The sequence below is a fragment of the Myxocyprinus asiaticus genome, chromosome 36 (assembly GCF_019703515.2).
Source record: "Myxocyprinus asiaticus isolate MX2 ecotype Aquarium Trade chromosome 36, UBuf_Myxa_2, whole genome shotgun sequence".
NCBI lineage: Eukaryota > Metazoa > Chordata > Actinopteri > Cypriniformes > Catostomidae > Myxocyprinus > Myxocyprinus asiaticus.
This window is the reverse complement of record NC_059379.1, coordinates 25,418,396-25,440,079: the sequence shown is the minus strand read 5'-3', so window position 1 is coordinate 25,440,079 and position 21,684 is coordinate 25,418,396. Positions and strand designations below refer to the sequence as shown.

At 37.5% G+C, this 21,684-nt stretch overlaps 1 protein-coding gene across 1 annotated transcript in view; it reads left to right on the top strand.

Moving 5' to 3' along the window:
• Positions 1–189: 189 nt before the first annotated feature.
• The window catches only part of LOC127427508 (LIM and SH3 domain protein 1-like), a 23,510-nt gene continuing 2,015 nt past the window's right edge, over positions 190–21,684 (top strand). The window contains exons 1-6 of the mRNA XM_051675175.1: positions 190–432; positions 3,776–3,870; positions 11,254–11,338; positions 17,268–17,375; positions 21,310–21,385; positions 21,483–21,574. Of these exons, the coding sequence (XP_051531135.1) occupies positions 364–432; positions 3,776–3,870; positions 11,254–11,338; positions 17,268–17,375; positions 21,310–21,385; positions 21,483–21,574 (525 nt within the window). The 5' untranslated portion in view covers positions 190–363. The remainder of the gene's footprint in view (positions 433–3,775; positions 3,871–11,253; positions 11,339–17,267; positions 17,376–21,309; positions 21,386–21,482; positions 21,575–21,684) is intronic.

Here is a 21,684-nt window from a genome sequence, read left to right as displayed (position 1 = left end):
TAATGAAGTGTGCATTACATTTGTTTGGACGAACTTGCCCAGTGTTGTACATATATGGTCTTTTTCACCGCGCTTCAATGGCTTGTGGCACTGTGGCTCCGCCCACCTCTCCCCGGAACTGTGTGAGGAGGGCGGAGTCTCACTGCTTCATCCCGCCTCCTACTCGCTACATTACACGCGTCTGTGAGGCGTGGTTCAGGAACTCGCCCATTACAGCAGAGCAGTGTAGTTGGTGGTGACAGCGCGAGGGCATTTTCAACATCCCTTTCACTTGTGTTTTTTTGCTCTGCTGCATAGATCTGTCAGTGTTTTTTGGCCTATTTTATTGAGCCACTCAAGGAGACCAAAGGCAAGCTGAGCAACATGAATCCGTTGTGTGGCAGATGTGACAAGGTTGTTTACCCTACGGAAAAAGTCAATTGTCTGGACAAGGTGAGTGATGCTTACGGTGTCTTATTGGTATCAAACCGTCAGACACATGTTTTACTTAACATTTGCAACATTACCATTCTGTAACACACTGACTATGTCATATATGGTCGATATGATCGAATCATATTTTTTTTTCTTCAATTGAACAATTTTATGTTTTATACCCATAGGCTATAATTCATTGAATATTTCCTTCCGTAATGCATAAGCATAACACATAGACAGTGCATACTATTTGATCATCAAATCAAGGCGTTTCTAGACCGTAAACAGTTTATTTGTTTGTTTGAATTCACTTTTCAACTTCCTGTGAACGATACAAACTAACTTCTGCATTGTCTCACCATGATATTATATTTAATAGTATAAAGAATACACCTTTCACTTGTGTTAGACGTTTTTATTACGTGATGCAGGATACTGATTGAATGCTATCAGTTTTAGAAAAATGTGGGCGTGGCCGTCTTTCAGGAGCGGGTTGCAACCAGTGTCTGACGGGTTTAATTTTCCATAACTTCAATAAATTAAAGAATGAGAGAGAAAGAAGCGTGCTTCTTTAAAAGTAGTGATATCAAATGCTTTTTATCTGTAATTTGATGTAGGACAATAGAACCAGCATGCTCTTATACAGTCAAATATAATTGTAGGCTTAATGTGTATTCAATTACAACTGTTAAATCATAGTACAGTAATATGGGGTTTCCTTCAAACAGGGTAAGAAACTTTCAGAAGCTTTCTGTCATGTTGTTTTCTTTTTTAACTGGTGAGTGTGTTAACAATAATCTACTTGATTTAACCCACAAAATTTTAATTGGTGTTAATACGTTTTTTTTTTTCAGGTTAATTTAGCCAGAGTAAATTAAATTTTTGAATGGAAAAAAAAAAAAAACAGTTATTTTATATGGTACCACATGAAGCACATATTTAGCTAACCTCATAAAAAATTTTACAGTGTACACTGAATTTTTTTTATTTTATTTATTTTTTTTTATACATAAAATGTGTTTCATGTGGTAATACTTAAATTAACTTTTTATTTAACATCCCAGAATCAATTAGGTTACACTAACAAAACACATTTTAAGAGTTCAGGTAGTAATGGACCTGAGAGAGCTGGTTGCCACTAATTACACTAACTGTCCTATTTTGGCGAAAAGTAGGGTTACCATGGTACCTTTTTGTTGGGGTGATGATAGCACTGATTAGTCAGGTCTGTTGCAAGGTGTCATGGTAACTTATGGCCCTCTGCCACTGTTCTGTTGTAACTCTTTAACACAGTTTTCATCTTTCTATTGCCAGCAGTCTTCCCTTCACGCGATGTGTTACTGTGTCAGCCTATAGCTATTTTTAATATATTGTGGTTTGTGACAGCACATCCTTTCAGGATGTGTACCTGTGGGCTTTGACGTGTTTGGTGCATTTGTCGGTTATTTTGTGGCTTTCTATCTCTGAAAGAAAAATATTTCAGGACACATGTGGTTGACTTTGTGTGGTCTAAATGGGCATTTTCATATTCCCATACGAAAGCTAACCGCTTCTTACAGATGCATCAGCAGTCTGTCTACTTTAACATCATTTTCACATGCTATCATTTTGATGACAAATTTGTCCTTGGTAATAAAGTAATTACACTGTAGAGCAGTGTTATCAACTGTGTCAAGGTTGTGTGTATTGTCGTAGTGTGAAAGCAAGCTCTATGTTCTCCAGAACTGTTGAGTGAGTGGGAAGATCAGTGAGTTAGTAGTAACAGCTGAGTTTTGGTTCGATGGAATGTTCTCATGCTGTCATTGCATATTTCATCCACATTGCAATGGTCATCTGATACTGATTAGATTTTTCCCTATTGGCCCCATTTGAGATGTTCGGACTCTTCATTGTGTGTCCGCACCAACAGTTGTGTTTGAGGCAGATGGGTGGGTTTGTGAAGGGGAAGCCGTTTTGAAGTGGAACCCCGACTCAAAGCAGAGGGGTCTTGTTTCATCCTAAAGGGATATATTTTTGCGATTATAACTGAATAACTATACTTTATCCCTCTGATTACATACAGTACCTATTTACCAAGTAAATAAATGGGCATGAAATATTGATTTGAGTTGAAATTATGTTATCATGTAAGAAGAAAGAGACCATGGAGTGTTACGAGAGACATAAAACAAGCACAGCGCTCCTACACTTGGTTGCTAGGGACAATGATTAACTATAAAGTTTAGCGGTCACTGTACAAAAATATTTGACCACCGCATGACACAATTGACCAGTCAGAATCAAGTATTTCAGATTGCCGTGTAATAATAATGATAGGTCTTGATAGGCCTTGAAAGATTCAGAGGCAGATGTTTGCTGTTCAAACAGAATGCCTGAATTTGAGGAAGTCTGACTCTGAACAATTCTTGCCAGTTACAAACAAGGATTTTGTTGGATCTACAGAGTAGCTTATGCAGGACTTTCTCAGCGTATTTAAGGCATGTTGTCTTTGTGACTGCAGAGCCAGCAATGCCATTTCAGTGGAAGTGCGAAACATCTCTGAGGTACTCTGTGGAGCTTTGCAGATCTGCCAGTCTTGTGTTTATCTATAGGACCACATCCTCTGCAGTGTCCTCGATTCTGGAAGGCTGGAAAGACCTATTTTACTTGTTGTTTTTAATCATCATGGCTCTTTTGTGCTGGCTTACTGCTATCAATATGCATTTATGTGCTTTTCAATGAATACAGAGAACTAGATTCTCTTTTGCTTCTTATTTTCACCATTGTAAAAAAAAAAAAAAAGCCCTAGTGTGGAAGAACTTGAAACTGAAAGTATTTGAGGAGTATTTAGGTCATCCAGAATTTGAAAATCCAGGAAAGCCAGTAAGATCTCTCTGAAAGTTTGCCGGTTAATCAGATAAGTGAACGGGGAGGTCAAATTAGTGAGGTAATCTATTCAGGTATTGTTGAATGTAGCGGCCACAGTTTGAAAAGAGTCTTTATATGCCACACAATTGGGGTTTGTGAAATTTATTGAGCAACATGGACAACATCACCATCTTAAGTTACTGGGAAAGTCCCCCTGGAGCTATCTGAGGTTAAATACCTTAGTCAAGAGCACAAGGGTAATTGCTCATTTTGAAACTACGACCTTTTGGTTACCTGATCTTTAACCACAAGGCTGCACTACCACAGTTTAGTGATCAGCATCTCTTTCAAACAAGTGGAGTCTCTTATGTGTGGTGTATATAGCTGCTGTTTCTAGCTTCTCAGGAGAGACCACCTGCAATTTGTTTTCCATGTTGATTCCAGCCTTCTCAGCATTCTAGTTGTACTGAATGAATTTTCCTTTTCTCTTCTGTTGTACTTCCTTTGACAGTATTGGCACAAAGGATGTTTCAGCTGCGAGGTCTGCAAAATGACTCTGAATATGAAGAACTACAAAGGCTTTGACAAGAAACCTTACTGCAGCCAGTAAGTTTTTTTTTTCTCACCACTCCATCTTTCCTGTTGCTCTGCTTTTTCTTAAAAGGATAGATCACCACACAACAATGAAAATTCTGTCATCATCCACTCATCCTCTACTCATAATCGACTAGATTTGAGACTTAGGACGGAAAGGCAAGATTTTTAGTGAATAACAACTGAAATATTCTTCACACAAATCTACCGTATGGCTTCAGAAGATCTGGAATAATTTCAGTCCTTTTTTGAACTTGACAGTTGCTGTCTACTTTTGTTGTATGGAAAAAAAAAAGCAGCCAGGACATTCTGCAAATATCTTTTTTTGGGGGGGTATTTTTCCCCTTTTTCACCCAATTTGGAATGCCCAATTCCCAGTGCGCTTTTTAAGTCCTCGTGGTCACGTGAATCCCAGTTGCCTCCGCATCTGAGATCATCAACCCGCGCATCTTATCACGTGGCTTGTTGAGCGCATTGCCACGGAGACATAGCACGTGTGGAGACTTCACGCCATCCACCGCGGCATCCGCGCTCAACTCACCACGTGCCCCACCGAGAACGAACCACATTATAGTGACCACGAGGAGGTTACCCCATGTGACTCTGGCTGGAGTCACTCAGCACGCCCTGGGATTTGAACTAGCGAACTCCAGGGGTGGTAGCCAGCGTCTTTTACCACTGAGCTACCCAGGCCCCAAAATATCTGTTTTTGTGTTCCACTGAAGGTAAATTTAATACAGGTTAAGAACAACATAAGGGTGAGTATATAATGGCAGAATTTTCATTTTGGGGGGAGCATTGTTTTTATATTTTGTCCTAGTTCTTCAAGTCAAAAGTTTGAGTCATGCCTAAGAATCATTTCTTGACTGATTTCATTTTTAGATTGTGTGCTCTGCCTTATTATCTGCCAACTTCTGTACTGTACTGTTTTGGCTTCCTGTAATCAAGATGCTTCACATGTATGCAGACATTATCTCACATGTAAACACACATTCACAATTAAGTGATATTTTAAACCGTATCACTTTTCTTCAGACAAATATTTGAAGTTCTGTTCGGTAAGAACACAATGGTTTTTCTTTGATGCTATACTTAATTTTGAGGGGGTATCTTATAAAATGTGTTCTTGTTCAATTGGAGAATCCAGAATTCTTGGGCACTGAGCAGGTTATGCCAAACCAACCTTTTTTTTTTCTTTTTTTTTTTTTCAAACTGGCAATGAATGTACAAACAAGTTCTTTTAGCCTGCTGTCTGAACATTACTTTCATATGGAAGTGCCAAAAGCTTGCGTTAAATATTCTTCCACAACAGTACATTTAACTTCCATGTGACTGTTTGCACGAGTCATTTGAGTTCAATAAAGCTCTGTTTGTGGATTAATGGTTCTGTCTGCTTTGTTGAAACATATGAATCATTTTTTGACTGTAAGACAATACCACAGTCTTGTACCGTAAGTATGCCTATTGTTTCTTGTGACACACCAACAAGACCAATGTTTGGCAGATAGGCTTTGAAAAGAAAAGGTGGTTTCCTTTTTGTAGTCACTTCCACCTGTGACTCATGCTTCCATGCTGAGTTTAAAGGCATAGTTCACCCAAAAATTAAACTTGTCAACATTTACTCACCTTTTTGTTGTTCCAAACCCACGTGTCTTTTTTCCTTCTGTGGAACACAAAATTAGATGTTTGGCAGAATGTGAGCCTCAGTCACCATTAACTTCATTGAATGGAAAACAAGATGTGAATGGTGACTGAGGCTAATGTTCTGCCTAAGATCTCTTTTTGTGTTCCACAAAAGAAAAATAGTAACTTGGGTGAAAAAACTATGACAGAATATTCATTTTTGGAAACTGTTACTGGAAGTTTTGTTCTCTGTCACTAGTACACTGGGCTTTATTTAGACAGGGCTATGAGGTTCAATCTGACCTCTTTTCAACTGATCCATTTTTGGATCTATCTTCACAATTTAACACCAAGAGGAGTAGATGTAGATAAGAGTGTTTTAAAGGTCATTCTATCAGCCACAGCATTTTTCCACACCTTCATGAAGAGGATCTTCAGGTGAATTTATATTTTCCACATCATATGCACCTTTCTTCTGTTGCTCACTTGGGGAAGTTCTGACTGAAACTGTTCTTGGGAAATGATGACCTCTTCATTGTGGTTTTGTGAATAAAATGTTTGTTGCATGAAGGACTGCTCTTTTGAATGTGGCCTTGTGCAGATCATGTAGTTTGTTTACATATGGAAAGATCTGTACCTGGCTGGTAAACACCAAATGTGGACTGTAGACGTTTTGATACGCATCGCAGATGTGCATTGTCCCGACATGGATATAAGCCTGGGAATTTACTAAATGAAAGGTGTGGTTTTTATGTGTATTTGTTTATTTTGTTGGCACATTTGTTTCATGCACTAAAAAACAGGTTCTCCTACCAGTTTGCCCTCCAGTGCAGCTAATTATGGCCATTGAGAAGCATTTCTATAGCATTACATTGGTTCTTTCACAAACATAGGACCTTTCTCTTGATTGCTGAGCTTGACTAAGATCTGACATCTTCCCTCCAGACTGAATGTTTCTTAATGCAATGTACATACTGTCCAAATATTGTGACTCACCCTTCCCACTGAGATGACAACTAGATAAATTATTTTAGCATTAGCCTGCCCTACATCACCAAATAAGGGGATTTTTACAATTTATCTGACAAAATAACATGTTGAATATCTGACACCTGACCTGTGTCAGCATCACCGGTGTTGTGTAATGCCTTTGACTCTAACGGCTAGATTGAGTTAGATAGAGATGTGTCTACTTATACATGTGAAGAAACCTGACAAATATGTTTTTGTAGGGACGTCCCCACAAGAACTAAAGGCTCATAAATGGCCCAATTTTAACATCTTAATTCAAATCTAGAAATACCAAAAAAAAACAAATATTTTAGGGTTAGGACTAGACTGAAGTAAATTTGATTAAAGGTTTAGTTCACCCAAACATGAAAATTCTGTCATTACAATATTTACTCACCCTAACGTTCCTCCTAAGCAGTATGACTTCCTTTCTTCTGTGGAACACAAAAGTTTTTTTTTTTTTTTTCTTTCAAGTCTTCACATGATTTCTCTGCAATATTGTCAAGCTTGAAAAAAGGAGCAAAAACAAAAAACAATAAAGCCACAGTAAAAGTAATCAATAGGACTAATGCACTATATACGTTTTCTATAGCAATACAATCACACAGTGATTAGTTTTAACAAACCAATGTTCTCACATGCTGTATTGGGATACATCCCTGTGGATTAGTGCCCAACAGTTAGCTCAAAATATTAAGTCCTTTTGTGTGTGTGTTGGAATGTATCCATATGAGTATGTATGTTCATATGATTCGTATGTTCATAAATTTTTTGAAAACTTGAGCACTTTCTTTAAAAAAAAAAAAGGACTTTAAAAATGTCAAGTGGTGTCACGTGAATATGCACAACTTAATAATTAATTTCAAAAAAGTTTAGTGAAAAAGATTTGTAGAAATGTCCAACATTGAGTCAAAAATATCATGACATTTTTCTTATCATTATTCCCTTTGACAAACAAAATGTTCCTTTTCTGTATCTCATGTTGAAATATTATATATATATATATATATATATAGATAGATAGATAGATATATATATATATATATATATATATATCAGTATACACCAATCAGCCACAACATTAAAACCAGCTGCCTAATATTGTGTAGGTCCCCCTCGTGCTGTCAAAACAGCTCCAACCCGCATCTCAGAATAACATTCTGAGATGATATTCTTCTCACCACAATTGTACAGAGCAGTTGTCTGAGTTACCGTAGACTTTGTCAATTCGAACCAGTCTGATCATTCTCTGTTGACCGCTCTCATCAGCAAGGCATTTCTGTCCACAGAACCGCCGCTCACTGGATGTTTTTTGTTTTTGTCACCATTCTGAGTAAATTCTAGAGACTGTTGTGCATGAAAATCCCAGGAGATCAGCAGTTACAGAAATACTCAAACCAGCCCTTCTGACACCAGCAATCATCCATGCGATTATCTAATCAGTCAATCGTGTGGCAGCAGTGCATAAAATCATGCAGATACGGGTCAAGAGCTTCAGAATGGGGGAAAAATGTGATCTCAGTGATTTGGACCGTGGCATAATTGTTGGTGTCAGACGGGCTCATTTGAGTATTTCTGTAACTGCTGATCTCCTGGGATTTTTTTTCCTGGGAATGCTATTCTGAGATACAGGTTGGCGCTGTTTTGGTGGCACAAGGGGAACCTACACAATATTAGGCAGGTGGTTTTAATGTTGTGGCTGATCGATGTGTGTGTATATAGATAAACTGCGTGTGTGTGTGTGTGTATATATATATATATATATATATATATATATATATATATATATATGATTTTTTTTTTTTTTTTTTTTTAACTTCCCACAAACTCATTAGGGTTTAAAGGGTGTCTTCTCAGTTTTATGTTTTTTTTTTTTTTTGTAGCATGGCAATAGAATGGCTACCTGTATGTTGGTTACACCACCTGATTTTGATTCGGTGTGCAAACATGTAAAAAATATTTTTAAAACAAAACTGTTTCATTGCTTTTTTTTTTCTATTAATAATAATAAAAGAACATTCTAAACTACTAATGCCAATGTTTCTTTTTTCAAGAATTTCAGCTTTTAATGAGACTTATTTGTATAATTAATTAATTAATTTATTTACTTATATTTGTTACTGTCTACTTTTACTTTAAGCCGCAGAACAATGTCATAATGGGTTTTAAATTGAAAAAAAATTTCATCATAGTAGAGGTGTTTACAAGAAATTGATTTGTATGAATTTTTGAGTTACTTAGTTACTACTAATAGATCTGCCAAAAATGGGCGTCACGTCATTAACCCAGATACTATGGTACTGAATTTTTACTATATTTATACACTGTTGTGTTCTTGAGCTATAAAAAAAAAACATGGTATTACCATGGTATATGTCCAAAAAACTATTGTATGACCACCACGGTACAATACCCAGAAAACGATAGTACAACAGTACTTTTTGATGCTTTTTTGTTTGTGTCATTATGACCTACGCGGGGTTCACACATCCTCCGTGAGCGAGTTTCCCAAAGATTTTAATGAGGTAGAGATTACAAAAGTGAGAGTACACACATACAGTTAGGTCCATACCTATTTGGACATTGGCATGATTTCTGTCCAGTACATTGGATCTGAAATTATATAATGACTATGGACTTCAAGTGCAAACTCTCAGCTTAAATTTGTGGGCATTTTCAGATGGATCAAGTGAACCTTGTAGTAATTATAGCCATTTGACAGACTGCCAATTTCAGAGGACCAAAATTTATTGCACAAGTTCCTAAACCTAAATAAAATGATCAAATTTTAGCAGATTCTTTGAATTTGATGACCAAAAAATACGCTCGTACTAAAGCTGAACGTGTGCATTTTAAATTCCTAATCATTGTTTCATTTCAAATCCAATGTGCTGAAGAACAGAGCCAAAATAACCAAAAATTGTGTCATTACAATCTGTATAAATCCCAAACCAACTTTACACCTGTAGGCTAGCCCTACCTAGTAAACTTCTCCTTCCTACAATTACAAGGGTTCAGACATTGTGGACATGGGGTGTATTCCTCACCATCAGGAATCAGGGGTTAATCCCTGGCAACATTTCAGCAGTTCCCTCTCATGACCACTGCTAGGCAACACCATGCGGATGTGCCTGGTGACAAGCAATCTCCCTAATAACAAAAGTAACAACACAGAAGCAATTCATTATCAGGGGTGTAAACTCATCAGGGGTCCGGGGGCATGGTCCCCTGGGAAGAAACGTTTTTAAACATCAGCTTTAAAATGTGTCTTTACTGTCGAATTTAGCATGAGGATATAGGGGAAAACTCACCCTAGAATTAATGTAAGGCAGGGAGGGGTTAATTGGCACCCCTTCTCTGGAAACTGAAGTAGTATTCATAACATCTAGATTGATCTGCCTTGCTTTGGAGAAATTAACCTATGTGGTCAAAGGGAAATTAAATAAATTCAGTCACATATGGGATAATTTTATGCAGTTCCTGCAAAGAGATTAGGCTGAAATTAATGAGTGAAATTGATAAATAAAATGACAGTGCCTATATAAAAAAAATACTTTACCCCTTACTATTATTATTACTACTGTATTTATTTTTTCCCCCCTGAATGTTCAGTGTTGAGGGTGGGGGAGGGGAGTGTTTATAAAAGTTATTGTATGTATGACTATGTTCTATTTGCACTCCACTACTCTTACAATATACAATTATGGTATTTCTATGATGCCTATAAGCATATATACAGCTGCCAGTTTATTAGGTATACCGAGCTAAAACTAACACAGTCCAACAGTCCTGCAATAAATCCTACCTTCATGAAGGTTCAAATGTTCAGTTTTTGTTGTTTAGAGGCATTGATTGAACTCTGTGATTATTTTGGAGGATACAGAGAGCTGTTTCTGACAATTACATACCTTATTGCTTTTTGGATCATTTGTAGATAACTGGCTTGCTATGTCGTCAAAGTCAGTCTCCCATGGTTTCACATGTCAGCTCTTCAACAGAAAAATATGTAAAGTAATTAGCTATCTGCAGTTATACTTTCTTTTTACTATGATCATCCACATTTATGCTGCTGATCTTATCATCCGTCACTGATGCATTGTCTAACAAACAATGTGTGTAATGACTGAATTAACCAAGGAACAACCTTGCTAGATACAATCTAGCCATGTTATCTAGTTGAGCTAGCTACCATTCATTGAAATTAGGTGTACTAATACGGTACAGTCTTGTACTAAGTGTTGCTAACTTTAACAACAAATCTCATCACGAAGATAAACTTTGTATGTTAACGAACGCCAATAACTGCAATTAATTTGAGGTAAATGTAGGCCAACTGACATCTGTTTATGGTAGCTAGTGAAGTGTTGCTCACGTTAGCTAACCGCAATTAGAATCTAACTAGCTATTTTCTAATGATAAACTAGAGCTGGCTACATAAAATATCACAATTGACTAGATTCATGAGAAGTCAGCTAATGCTTTAAAATGTAAAAAAAAATATTAAAACGCACGGCAAAAATAGACTGAATGCCAAAACAATCCGCTCACTGCCACGTCTGGGACGCTTCTGGGACGTCACTTCGCAACTGTGTGATCTGTCAATATGGGCACCGAAACGAAAATGTGCCGCTTACGCCTCGCTCACGGAGGATGAGTGAAACCAGCGTTAGGGTTTATTTTTCTGTTTTGAAAGTCTAAAGTGCATTTTATCTAAATAAATAAATTAAAAAGGCTGTAAAAATGATGTCTTTGTGTTTTCAGACACTACCCTAAATCATCCTTCACCAGCGTGGCCGATACACCAGAGAACCTTCGACTCAAGCAGCAGAGCAAAATGCAGAGTCAAGTAAGTGTCCCTGTTCAGAAACCTCAGCAACTTTTTATCCTTCTCATCTCCTATGTCTTTTCTTATTCCCAGTGCTCCTCTCTTTCTTCCGCTCTTGGCTCATGTTCACATTTATCCAGTGGGAATGTGGCTGTGGATTAGATGAACTCATTATTTACATTCCAAGCCTAACAAAAAGAGTCCTCCTCCTAAATAATGTGCTTTGGATTTGGTTGCTTCTACCTCTCTGATCTTTTGGATCCTGCTGATTTTACCAATTAATTCCATTAGTTGCTGAGTTTTTAAAATGTATGTATTTTTTATTTTAAGGCTTCCTATCTTCCAAAACATGCCCCCTCTCTCTTTAGGTTGTTCTCTGTTTAAGGCCATCACAAACATATGGAAATTACATATTAAAAAAGAAATACTAGCTGACACAAATTCTGAACCACATAGGTGCAAAACAGGTCAGTTCAAACTAGCACAAAAGTGGTGTTGGTTTAATGCAGCAATGCTGAACACAATTCTATTACGTCAAAGCCCTGAAACACCAAACTAAATAAAAAGAAATGACTATTTTCAGAGGTTTTACTGAATACTTTCCCTGCTTCCCATTGTTTGGACAAAAAATAGTCCCGTCCCAAATTCGTGCTATTGGTTAAGCCAATGTTGCTGTGTCGGGCTGGTTGGAATGCTCAAACAAACCGAGCAATGTTTTGATTGTGCCACAGAGCCACGTTGTTTGCACTTTTTGGGTGAATTAGCCTATGAATGGCTTACTTATAGTTGTGTCAGCATATTAAGTTGGGACAGGATAAAGTATTTTAACTTTAAAAAAAAAAAATGGAACCTCTCCATTAATATTCTCATAAGATATTTACAGTATGTAACATATGTATAGAAGGTCAGTATCACAGTCATTCAGAGCCTTGTAAGTTTACACTCACCATGTAGCTCTCATCAGCACCATCTGTTCTCTCTATCTCACTTTCTATGCCACACTTCCCATGTTTGACCTTATTTCATTAAGCTTTCTTCTCACCTCCTCCTCCCTTTTCCTCTAACTTCTCATTACATCTCATTGCTTCACCTTCCTCTTTCCTGTCACTCCATTCTCTCTTTTTTCAAGAGGGTTTATTCACTGTATTAGTCTTCCCAAGCAGGCTGTGTAAATGCTTTGATATTGAGAATTATTTTTTTATTTGTTATTTTTTTTACAGACTGTGTGTATTCCAGCCTGCCCTATGTCGTGATGTATCATTTTGTTAAAGTGGTAGTTCACCCAAAAATAAAAAGTCTGGTCATCATTTACTCACCCTTATGTTGTCACAAACCTTATACTGACAGTAAGACTTTCTTCTGTTGAACACATGAGAAATTTTGAAGAATGTTTAGCTGCTGCTCTTTTCCATACAATGAAAGTGAATGGTGACTGAGGTTGAAAGGCCCTAACATTCTGCCTGACATCTCCTTTTGTGTTCCATTCAAGAAAGTCATACGGGTTTGGATCGACATAGGAGTGAGTAAATAATTAACTGAATTTTCATTTTTGTGAGAAATACTCCTTTAAGATTTATTTTTGTCCCAAAGAGGGAACATGGCGCAGTGACTGGATTAAGGTCAGGGGACCCCTGAGTAACAATTAAGACTGGTAGTCCAGATTAGATTTTTGCAGGAGGAGGAGAGAGATGTTATTTTACAAGGTTTATACATGGGATTACTGCCATGGCTGCCTTCTGTCCCAGAGGCATAATACAGAAAGATCATTCAACTGCTGTATGTAAAAACAAGTCCTAAAGAAGAATTAAAGGGGTAATATAAACTGAATAAAATTCAAAGAGTTCAATGTAATATGTACTATTTTCAGAACTCATATCTTCCTACCCCATCCTAAAAGACTATTTCTTGATGCTGGAAAAATGCCTTGCTCACATCAGAAACCCGAAACATTAAAATATCACCACCCACATTTACACATCAGTAACACAGTGACACCTGAAGAACTTATGATAAAGAGTAAAGGATGAGGATAGTCCAAACCTTGTGTTTTTCCTGGCTGTGTTTAGCACCTGCTGCTCTGATCCCAGTGTAAGAATAGAGTGGCTATAGTCTCAACAGGATCACACAGGAAATCGACATGCTGCTTCTGAATGTTTATGTACCCTGAAATTAACCCCATTCAGTGGAAGTACTGACAAGCACCATCTCCCATCAAACATTTTTGCATCAATTTGAATGTATTTACCATGCCCTGTTGCTCTAGTGATAATAACGCGTTGCACAAACAACCTCTCAGACACTGGTTTGGTCCCATGGAAACCAGGTAGTTGCGTTCACGTAAACAATGGTGAGTGGAATTCGGAGGTTGTGTTTTCACTCTAAAATTATATTTTTACTCCACTGATGGTTAGATTTAGGGTTGGGGTTTGGGCTAGGGGGTAGAGTAATAAAACATGCATTCCTGTTGACTGTATTACGTCATCTACACCTAAAAATACAACTCTCTTTTGGCATCACCTTGTGGATATTTCATCCGGAAACTGGTTAACAACACTTCCAGTTTCAACCACTGGGGGCAGTGGTTCGAATTTCGGTAAGCACAGACCAGTTTCAGCAATAGAACTTTCAGCCTGTCGCATAATTCACAGTGTGATCAGTCTGGGAGTTTATTTTTTTAACAATATTCCTGATCATTTCAGTCTGATTTTAACAGCCGGATTGGCACATTTTAGTATGGATTGTTTTATGAACTGTCATACTGTAATATAGGGTTAGCAAAGGGGCTGTTATGGAAGAATGGGCAGTTAAAAACTATACTTGACCCGACTGCAAACCTTCAGCTTATGAGTATGTGCAGCAAAGTGTTACTCATTTCACAAGCAAAAAGACAGTTTACACTGAAGTCTTAAGGCACAGGAGCAAAAAATGGCCAGTTTAATTCTAAAGGTCAGAGAAAGGGTGTAAAATGGTCATGAAATATAATTTAGTTTAAGACACTTTCTTATAAGTGGGCCCAATGGGAATAAATAAATAAAATATTATATTATAGTAATATGGCCCCTTTAAAGTTGTGTTATTGATTTCTCATTTATCTCTTTCATTTCATACATTTTTTCATAATGTTCACACAGCCCCTCTGTTACTGTAAAAACCTATAAAAGCACAAGCACACAAGAGATACTGCAGCAATACTGCACAACCCTCATAGCAAGGCTGTTACTCATCATTTTTGGCATAGTTGTGCAGCGGAGGGATCTCTCTATCCCTCTCTCTCTATTTAGGGTCTTTGTTTACAGGCTATGGGAGAATGGAGCAGTCCGGCACCCCTGGGTCAGCTCAGACTGGCCACTTTATGGGGAATTTCCGGGATGGTGCAGGAAACGGGGGATGGGGATGTCAATCTGGGTAATGTCAAGGGCCTTTGAATGCTTGCGTGTGTGAGCATTCATTAAAAACCCACCCCACCTTGTCTTAGCTCAACCGTATATGTGTGTGTGTAAGTGTATTTGTGTGGTGTTTTTGCATTTGGGTCAGAGTCATAGAGAGTGTTATAAAGTGAAGGTCTGTTGACGGTGTTCCAGTCACACTTGGGTTGACAGCTTTGTGTTTGCCAGTCTAAACGCTGGGCAGACCTCACCCTGAGCAGAGCATTCAGCTAGCATAATACACCCCCTCGCTGACCGCCTTATAAATTGTAGACATGCACTAGCTCTCTGTAAATGATAAATGAATGTAGACTGCAGACTACTGCCTACACCAGTCAGACAGCAAAGAATGCTAAACTGACCATTGCATCAGTCTAATCAATTTAGATTGGACTTCAAAGACTATAAACTAATCATTACGTTGGCCTGACAAACCCAACATACTCTAATTCTACAGAATTGGTTTAGGGTATTTTCAAAATAACTTTTGCTCCCTAAACAAAGACCACAATTTCTGACTGTAACGTTTTTCTTAGAGATTGCAAGCTACATCCATCAAATTCTTCACTGTCCTTCAGACTGTTCTGACTTAGTTTTCATACAAAAACATGTTTTCGCTATAAAATTTTTGTTGACAACTCATTGATTCTGCTACGTTTATGCCTCTTATCCAGACTAGAACTTAAACCCTGTCTACATCGGGCGTGTCCATTGATGAAGCATTGGCTTGAAGCTGTCTACACTGGACACGTCGAAGCAAACTTTCCAAACCATTTATTTGTCTTGTTTGCAGGATTAGAGCCTGAGTGTGCAGCACAAAATGGAATGGGACATCCGTTTACTATCAACGCGATGCGCCGCAATGGTTGCTTGCTGTGTAGAGAGCTTCATGATTATAATGGGAACTACAATATGTGCTTTTTACACGACGTGACCGGTGTAGACAGGGTGTTAGACCACATCCATACCAACACATTTTTGTTTGAAAACACATTGATTTCGCCAACCAACCAGGCTTTGTCAAGCCAATATCAAAGTTTGTCTCAACAAACTTTACCAATCTATTTACCCTTCAGTACCCACAGTTGCTCACTGGTGGCTTAAAGACATTAAGGCATGATATTCTGTGAAGCTGCTTTGAAACAAAACTGTATGTATTGTTAAAAGTGCAATACAAATTAAACTGAGTTGAGTAAACTCAGGTTAGTGTTTATCTGCTATTTGCATGGCAGTACAATACTGTACTGCAATAAACCTAACAGCCAGAGCTGATTTTCATTTCCCTCACAACAGTGCCCTTGTATGACAGTTAGCTATTTATTTGCCAGTGAGTCTACGTTTTTTGGTCTTTTTTTTTTTTTTTTTAAATGCTAAATTGCTGTGTAACAGTTTCTCACATTGTTTTTATTAATGGGAGTTGGAGTGTGTGGTTTGTTTTGCTAGACTGATGTGCAGTTACAAACAGCTTATTACAATATTAGTGCAATAAATTTCCCTTAATGCCGACAGAGAGAGTTACTGTTGCACATAAAACATGTTCAAAACAATGCAAGGAATGCAAAAAAAAAAAAAAAAGAAAAAAAAAATGATGATCCAGACACCTCTTCATGCCAGTTCCCTTTTTACTGCGTGCGTGCGTGCATGCATGCGGCTGTGTGTTGAGTCCGGGGTTATGTGCCTGCAGCAAATAGCATATTTTTACTGCTAAGGCTAAATTGGCAGGAGACAATTTGTACATGTGTAGACCTGTTTGTAGCTTTTCCTTTAAGATATTGTTTTTGCTTCCTGGGGTCTGTCCATTGCTAATGTTATGATAAATGGTGGTGACAAGGTTTATGGTAAAAAAAAAATTTTTTTTTTTTTTTTTTTAATGTCATGAACAATGTATTAACAATGTACTAACATTGTTTTTAGAAGAGGAAAAATCTAGAAAGAATATATTTGATTTAAATAATCCTGTCATAGTATGTCGTTTCTCAACTGGTAAACTGAACCACTTTGCTAGAGGGTTAAAGAAATTGCTCACCCAAAAATGAAAATTCTGTCATCATTTACTCACCCTCATGCCATTCAAGATATGTATGCCTTTTTTTATTCTGCTGAACACAAATTAAGATTGAAAAAAATATATATATCTCAGCTCTGTTGGTCTGTTCAATGCAATTGAATGGTGGCCAGAAATTTGAAGCTCCAAAAAGCACATAGAGGCAGCATAACTGTAATCCACACGACTCCAGTGATTAAATTCATGACTTCAGAAGTGATATGATATGTGTTTGTAGGAAACAGACCAATATTTTAATCCTTTTTACTATAAATCTCCAGCTGTGAATAATGTGTTGCCATGACCACGCCTTATGTGCAATGCAGTATGTTAAATAGACTCTAAAACACAGAAATAATGTTTTATGATAACTTATTAGTTAGTTTGGTCTGTCATAGACCACTTCAACACTAATACGTTTTAGTTTGAAAATGCATTAATTTCGCTACATTATTTAGTTGATAATTCCTCTCTCTTCCAGGTGCTGTACAAAGAGGAGTTTGAGAAGAATAAAGGGAAAGGCTTCAGTGTGGTGGCTGATACACCAGAGATGCAGAGGGTGAAGAAAACACAAGATCAGATCAGCAATGTAAGCGTAGAAAGAACATTAACAGCAATGTTAATGAAGAGACATCTGTCCAAATATGAGACATTAAGGCCAAACTGTCTGGTGTGTGTGCCCTCTATCTGCCCCCACCTCCCCCATTTCCATCCATTAATGCTAAAACACTCAGACCCTAAATTGCTTGACTAGCCAGATTGTTTTGAAACATTTATTTTCACACTCCATTTTGTTTTCCTGATCTCTTCCTCATCTCCACCTCCCTTTTTCCCTCCCTCACGGTTTATCCTCATCGTTATGTGTCACAGAATGTTACCAAGCAACTCTCTGATCACATGACTGCCGATTATGAGTCATTTCCTCTCAGTCTGTGAGCAGGCTCTTCCTTAAAGGGAAGTGTCTTGGTGCATGCAAGACCAGGCAAAGACCAACCTAAGCGTCAGCAGGGAGAACACACCAACCCCTTGTGGCTGAAATGAGAAACAACAAAATTAAAGGGATAGTTCACCCAAAAATAACAATTCTCTTATCATTTACTCCCCCTCATGCCATCCCAGATATGTGAATTTCTTTCTTCTGCAGAACACAAATGAAGATTTTTAGAAGAATATCTGAGCTCTATAGGTCCATACAATGCAAGTGAATGGTGACCAGATCTTTGTAGCTTTGTGGTATTTTGACTCATCCTCCCTTAAAAAAAAAGAAAAAAAAAAGAGTCTGATATACGGTGAGGCGCTTACAATGGAAGTGAATGGGGCTGATACGTAAACATGAGAAATACTCACTGTAAATACGTACAGGTGTAAATGCTAAAACGACTGTATAAACGCTGATTTAAACAACTTTACAGCTCAAATAATACAGAAGTTTTAAATGAAGAATAAATGTATGTGCTTTTATAAAGTTATGAGTTTTATATTTCTACCTTTTATACCTTCCAAAAATTGCCCCTATTCACTTCCAGTGTAAGTGCCTCACTATAACCTCAAACCTTTTTTTAAAGAAAAGGAGGGACGAGTCTAAATAATATTTGTGGTAATCAACATTAGCCGCTTTTCCACCATCGGGTTGAATGGTTCTGAGCACAGTATGAAACGGTTACAGTAGCATTTCCACTTGAGCACGGTTTGGCATGTCATGATTATAAACCGCTCTCGGCCCAGAATTCTCGGCATGGTTGGCTTACCTTAATCAACCGTGCTGGTAGAACGGGTTTAGTACGTGGCGACTCGTTTAGTGTATCTTCATGATTTCATTATGATGGTTTAACTATTATTGTAGCTTACATTTATTTTTCTACACACCTTTTTCGTCAGGGAAGTAGATTACTAGCTCATTTATACTCAAAAAATATATCAACCCATTATCATTTACCATTTTCATATAATATTTATGACATATAATATTTTGTCAATAAATATCATTTTTAGATAGTCTGGGAACTTTTACCTTTCTGCCTGTTTGTATCCAGTGGCATACACATGTCCTCAGCAAATGATGGTAAACCTCTCGTTTTTTTTCTTTACTTTCCTTTTTGCAACATGGCCACAAATGCTGTCAATTAAAGGGATATTCAGGGTTCAATACAAGTTAAGCTCAATCGACTGCATTTATGGCAAAATGTTGATTACCACAATCTATTTTGAATCGTCCCTCCTTTATAAAAATCCAGGTTACAATGAGGCACTTAAATGGAAGTGAATAAGGGCCAATTTTTGGAGGGTTTTAACAGAAATTTGAAGCGTATAATTTTATAAAAGCACTTGCATTAATTCTTCTGTTAAAATTCATATATTAATTGAGCTGTAAAGTTGTTTAAATTGTAATTTGTACAGTAATTTTAGGGTTTGTTGACATTTCATCGTCATGGCAACGAAGTTGTAAAATTGGGCCTAACTTTACACAGAAAAGGTTAGTAAGTGATTTTATCACACTAAAATCATTTTTACATGCATTTTGTTTATGTCTTCTGGCTATATTTTGAAAATTCCCCATCCACTTCCATTGTAAGTGCTTCACTGTCACCTCGACTTTTGCTTTTTTAAAGAAAAGCAGAGGCAAGTCGAAATTTATTTTTGAGGTAATCAATATTAGGGATGGGCATTTTGGTCATTTTGTCTACTCAAGTACTCGGACTAATTACTCAAGTACTTGTTGAGTACTCGATGGGCAATTACATGTTCATAACTGTGTATATATAATAACATGTCTGACAAACATCTATGGCTGCTGCATTGTGCCTTGGTGTTCCAGTGTATCGTCTATTCATTATTATAGGCTGTTATAAAATAATATGTTACAAAATGTACAAAAGATTAAAAATATAATGCATCATATTTTATCATTATGTGAAGATTCGCTGTCCAACTCTGAAAGAATTTGCCCAACGCACGTCTGTCTGTTCTTCCTTCAGGTTACCGTAGTAATCTTAGTAAGCATGCACCAGTTTTTTTAGTGACTGTCTGAACCGTCTATTTTCAAATAACAGGAGACGCCATAACCATTGCGTTTTTAATATGCGTGTTAAATTGAAGTTCAGTTTGAAGACGCTGCATTGTGTTCCATTTAGCTGCGCTCTGTCTAGCTCTGTCTAGCTGTTTGAAATACTCGCCTGCTGTATATGCGTTGCTTCAGCGCGTTGAGTCCACTGCCACACGCGCCTGGTGTGTGTGTGTCCCCAAATGCTCGCTCTTGTGAGGAAAGCCGTGATGCTCTGTATTGTTGTTGCTGTGATTCATGAAGCATTCCATTCAACTCGGAGAGCCTGAATTTCCACCTTTCAACTGGGGAAAGTGCAACGGAATGACACTTTATATTGGACATCTAACTTGGAAACTTATGCAGAAATCTTCAACTCCCATTTCGTCGAGATGCAGGTGCGTGTTACTTCACGCAGGGCAGGGAGGTTTACGGTCAGTGACAAACATTTACTTTTATTAAATAATATCCATTAACGAGTCAAAATTCTTACATGAAATGATAAAAAAACGTGTTTAGCAAATGTTTTGCAGAGACAGGTGTTCAAAACACGGTTAATTACACTCTCTTTTGATTATCGTAATGATAGCATTGCAGTGTTGTATCAGTTTGGTTGTTATGAGACGTCTCTGACAATCAATGTACCCCTGAAAACCACAATGTAATCAATCTCAAAATTAAAAATAAGCTCCCTCTTTGTTTGTGTGTTTAGTTGTCAGGTAATTGTCACTGGATTTCAAATTAAGTGAAAAGTCACATCATGCGTGATCACTATTGATCATCGTTTTCATGATCGATCATTGCTGCCATGTCCGAGTACTAGTGCCCATCCCTAATCGATTGAGCTTAACTTGTATTGAACCCGGAATATTCCTTTAAGTGTTTTGTGGCTTTTTATCCATGCTTATTAGCTTTGAGGCAATCTTTATGCTAATGTACTCCTAAAAGTTGACAAATAAAAATCTGCTAAAAACCTTTAGCAGATATATTTTAATATATATTTAGTATTACCACTCTTTCTGTTTTGGGAAAATGGACTAAAAAATGTCTTGAATGCAGGGGGGAATAGACATTTTTGTTTAATAATATGCTGTCAAGAATGAGAATGTTTCCTCCTCCTAAATAATCTTATCTCCTACTTTTGACTAGCAATAGCAAGTAGCAAATCATCTCAAAATAAATTTCCTCTCCCAATCACCAGTTAGTTGCAGTGGAAGTTCCTGGAATATATCCATTTTGTATCCATTCTTCATTACTCTGATCCATGGTACAAGCGCTAAACTAAGTTTAGTAATCTAAACTAAAGGCAACTGGCTATTTAAAAACAACAACACTGGAATCGGCGAGCCCTTCGAAATGTTTCAATAGAACAAATTTAACACAGGAAAGAAAACTGTGCTTGTCCAAGCATTTCATGTTATCTTTTCCATGCATGCCATCAGTGTTTCTGTGCTGTGTTACAGTTTTCTGTGTTTATTAATAGATAAAATATCATGAGGATTTTGAAAAAAGTCGGATGGGTGGAGAGGGCTCACCCACTGACGCCGTCAACAGTCCAGGTATGAACTCATATATACACACACACAAGGCTTATTTTGTCTGTAGGATTAAACATATTTTGCATACTCTAATATATATTTCCTGATTTGTGTTTAGGCTTTCATCAACCAGCTCAATCTCCGAGCTTCAACTATGATCCACAGCCTGTGCGTTCGGCTGCTGCTCATCCACCGCCCTCTAGTGGTGGGGTAAGGAACTTAGTCCTCATTTTCAAAGAATGGAAGAAAGGGATAGTTCACCCAATTCTGTCATCATTTACTCGTATTCTTCAAACCCATATGATTGTTTTCTAACCGCC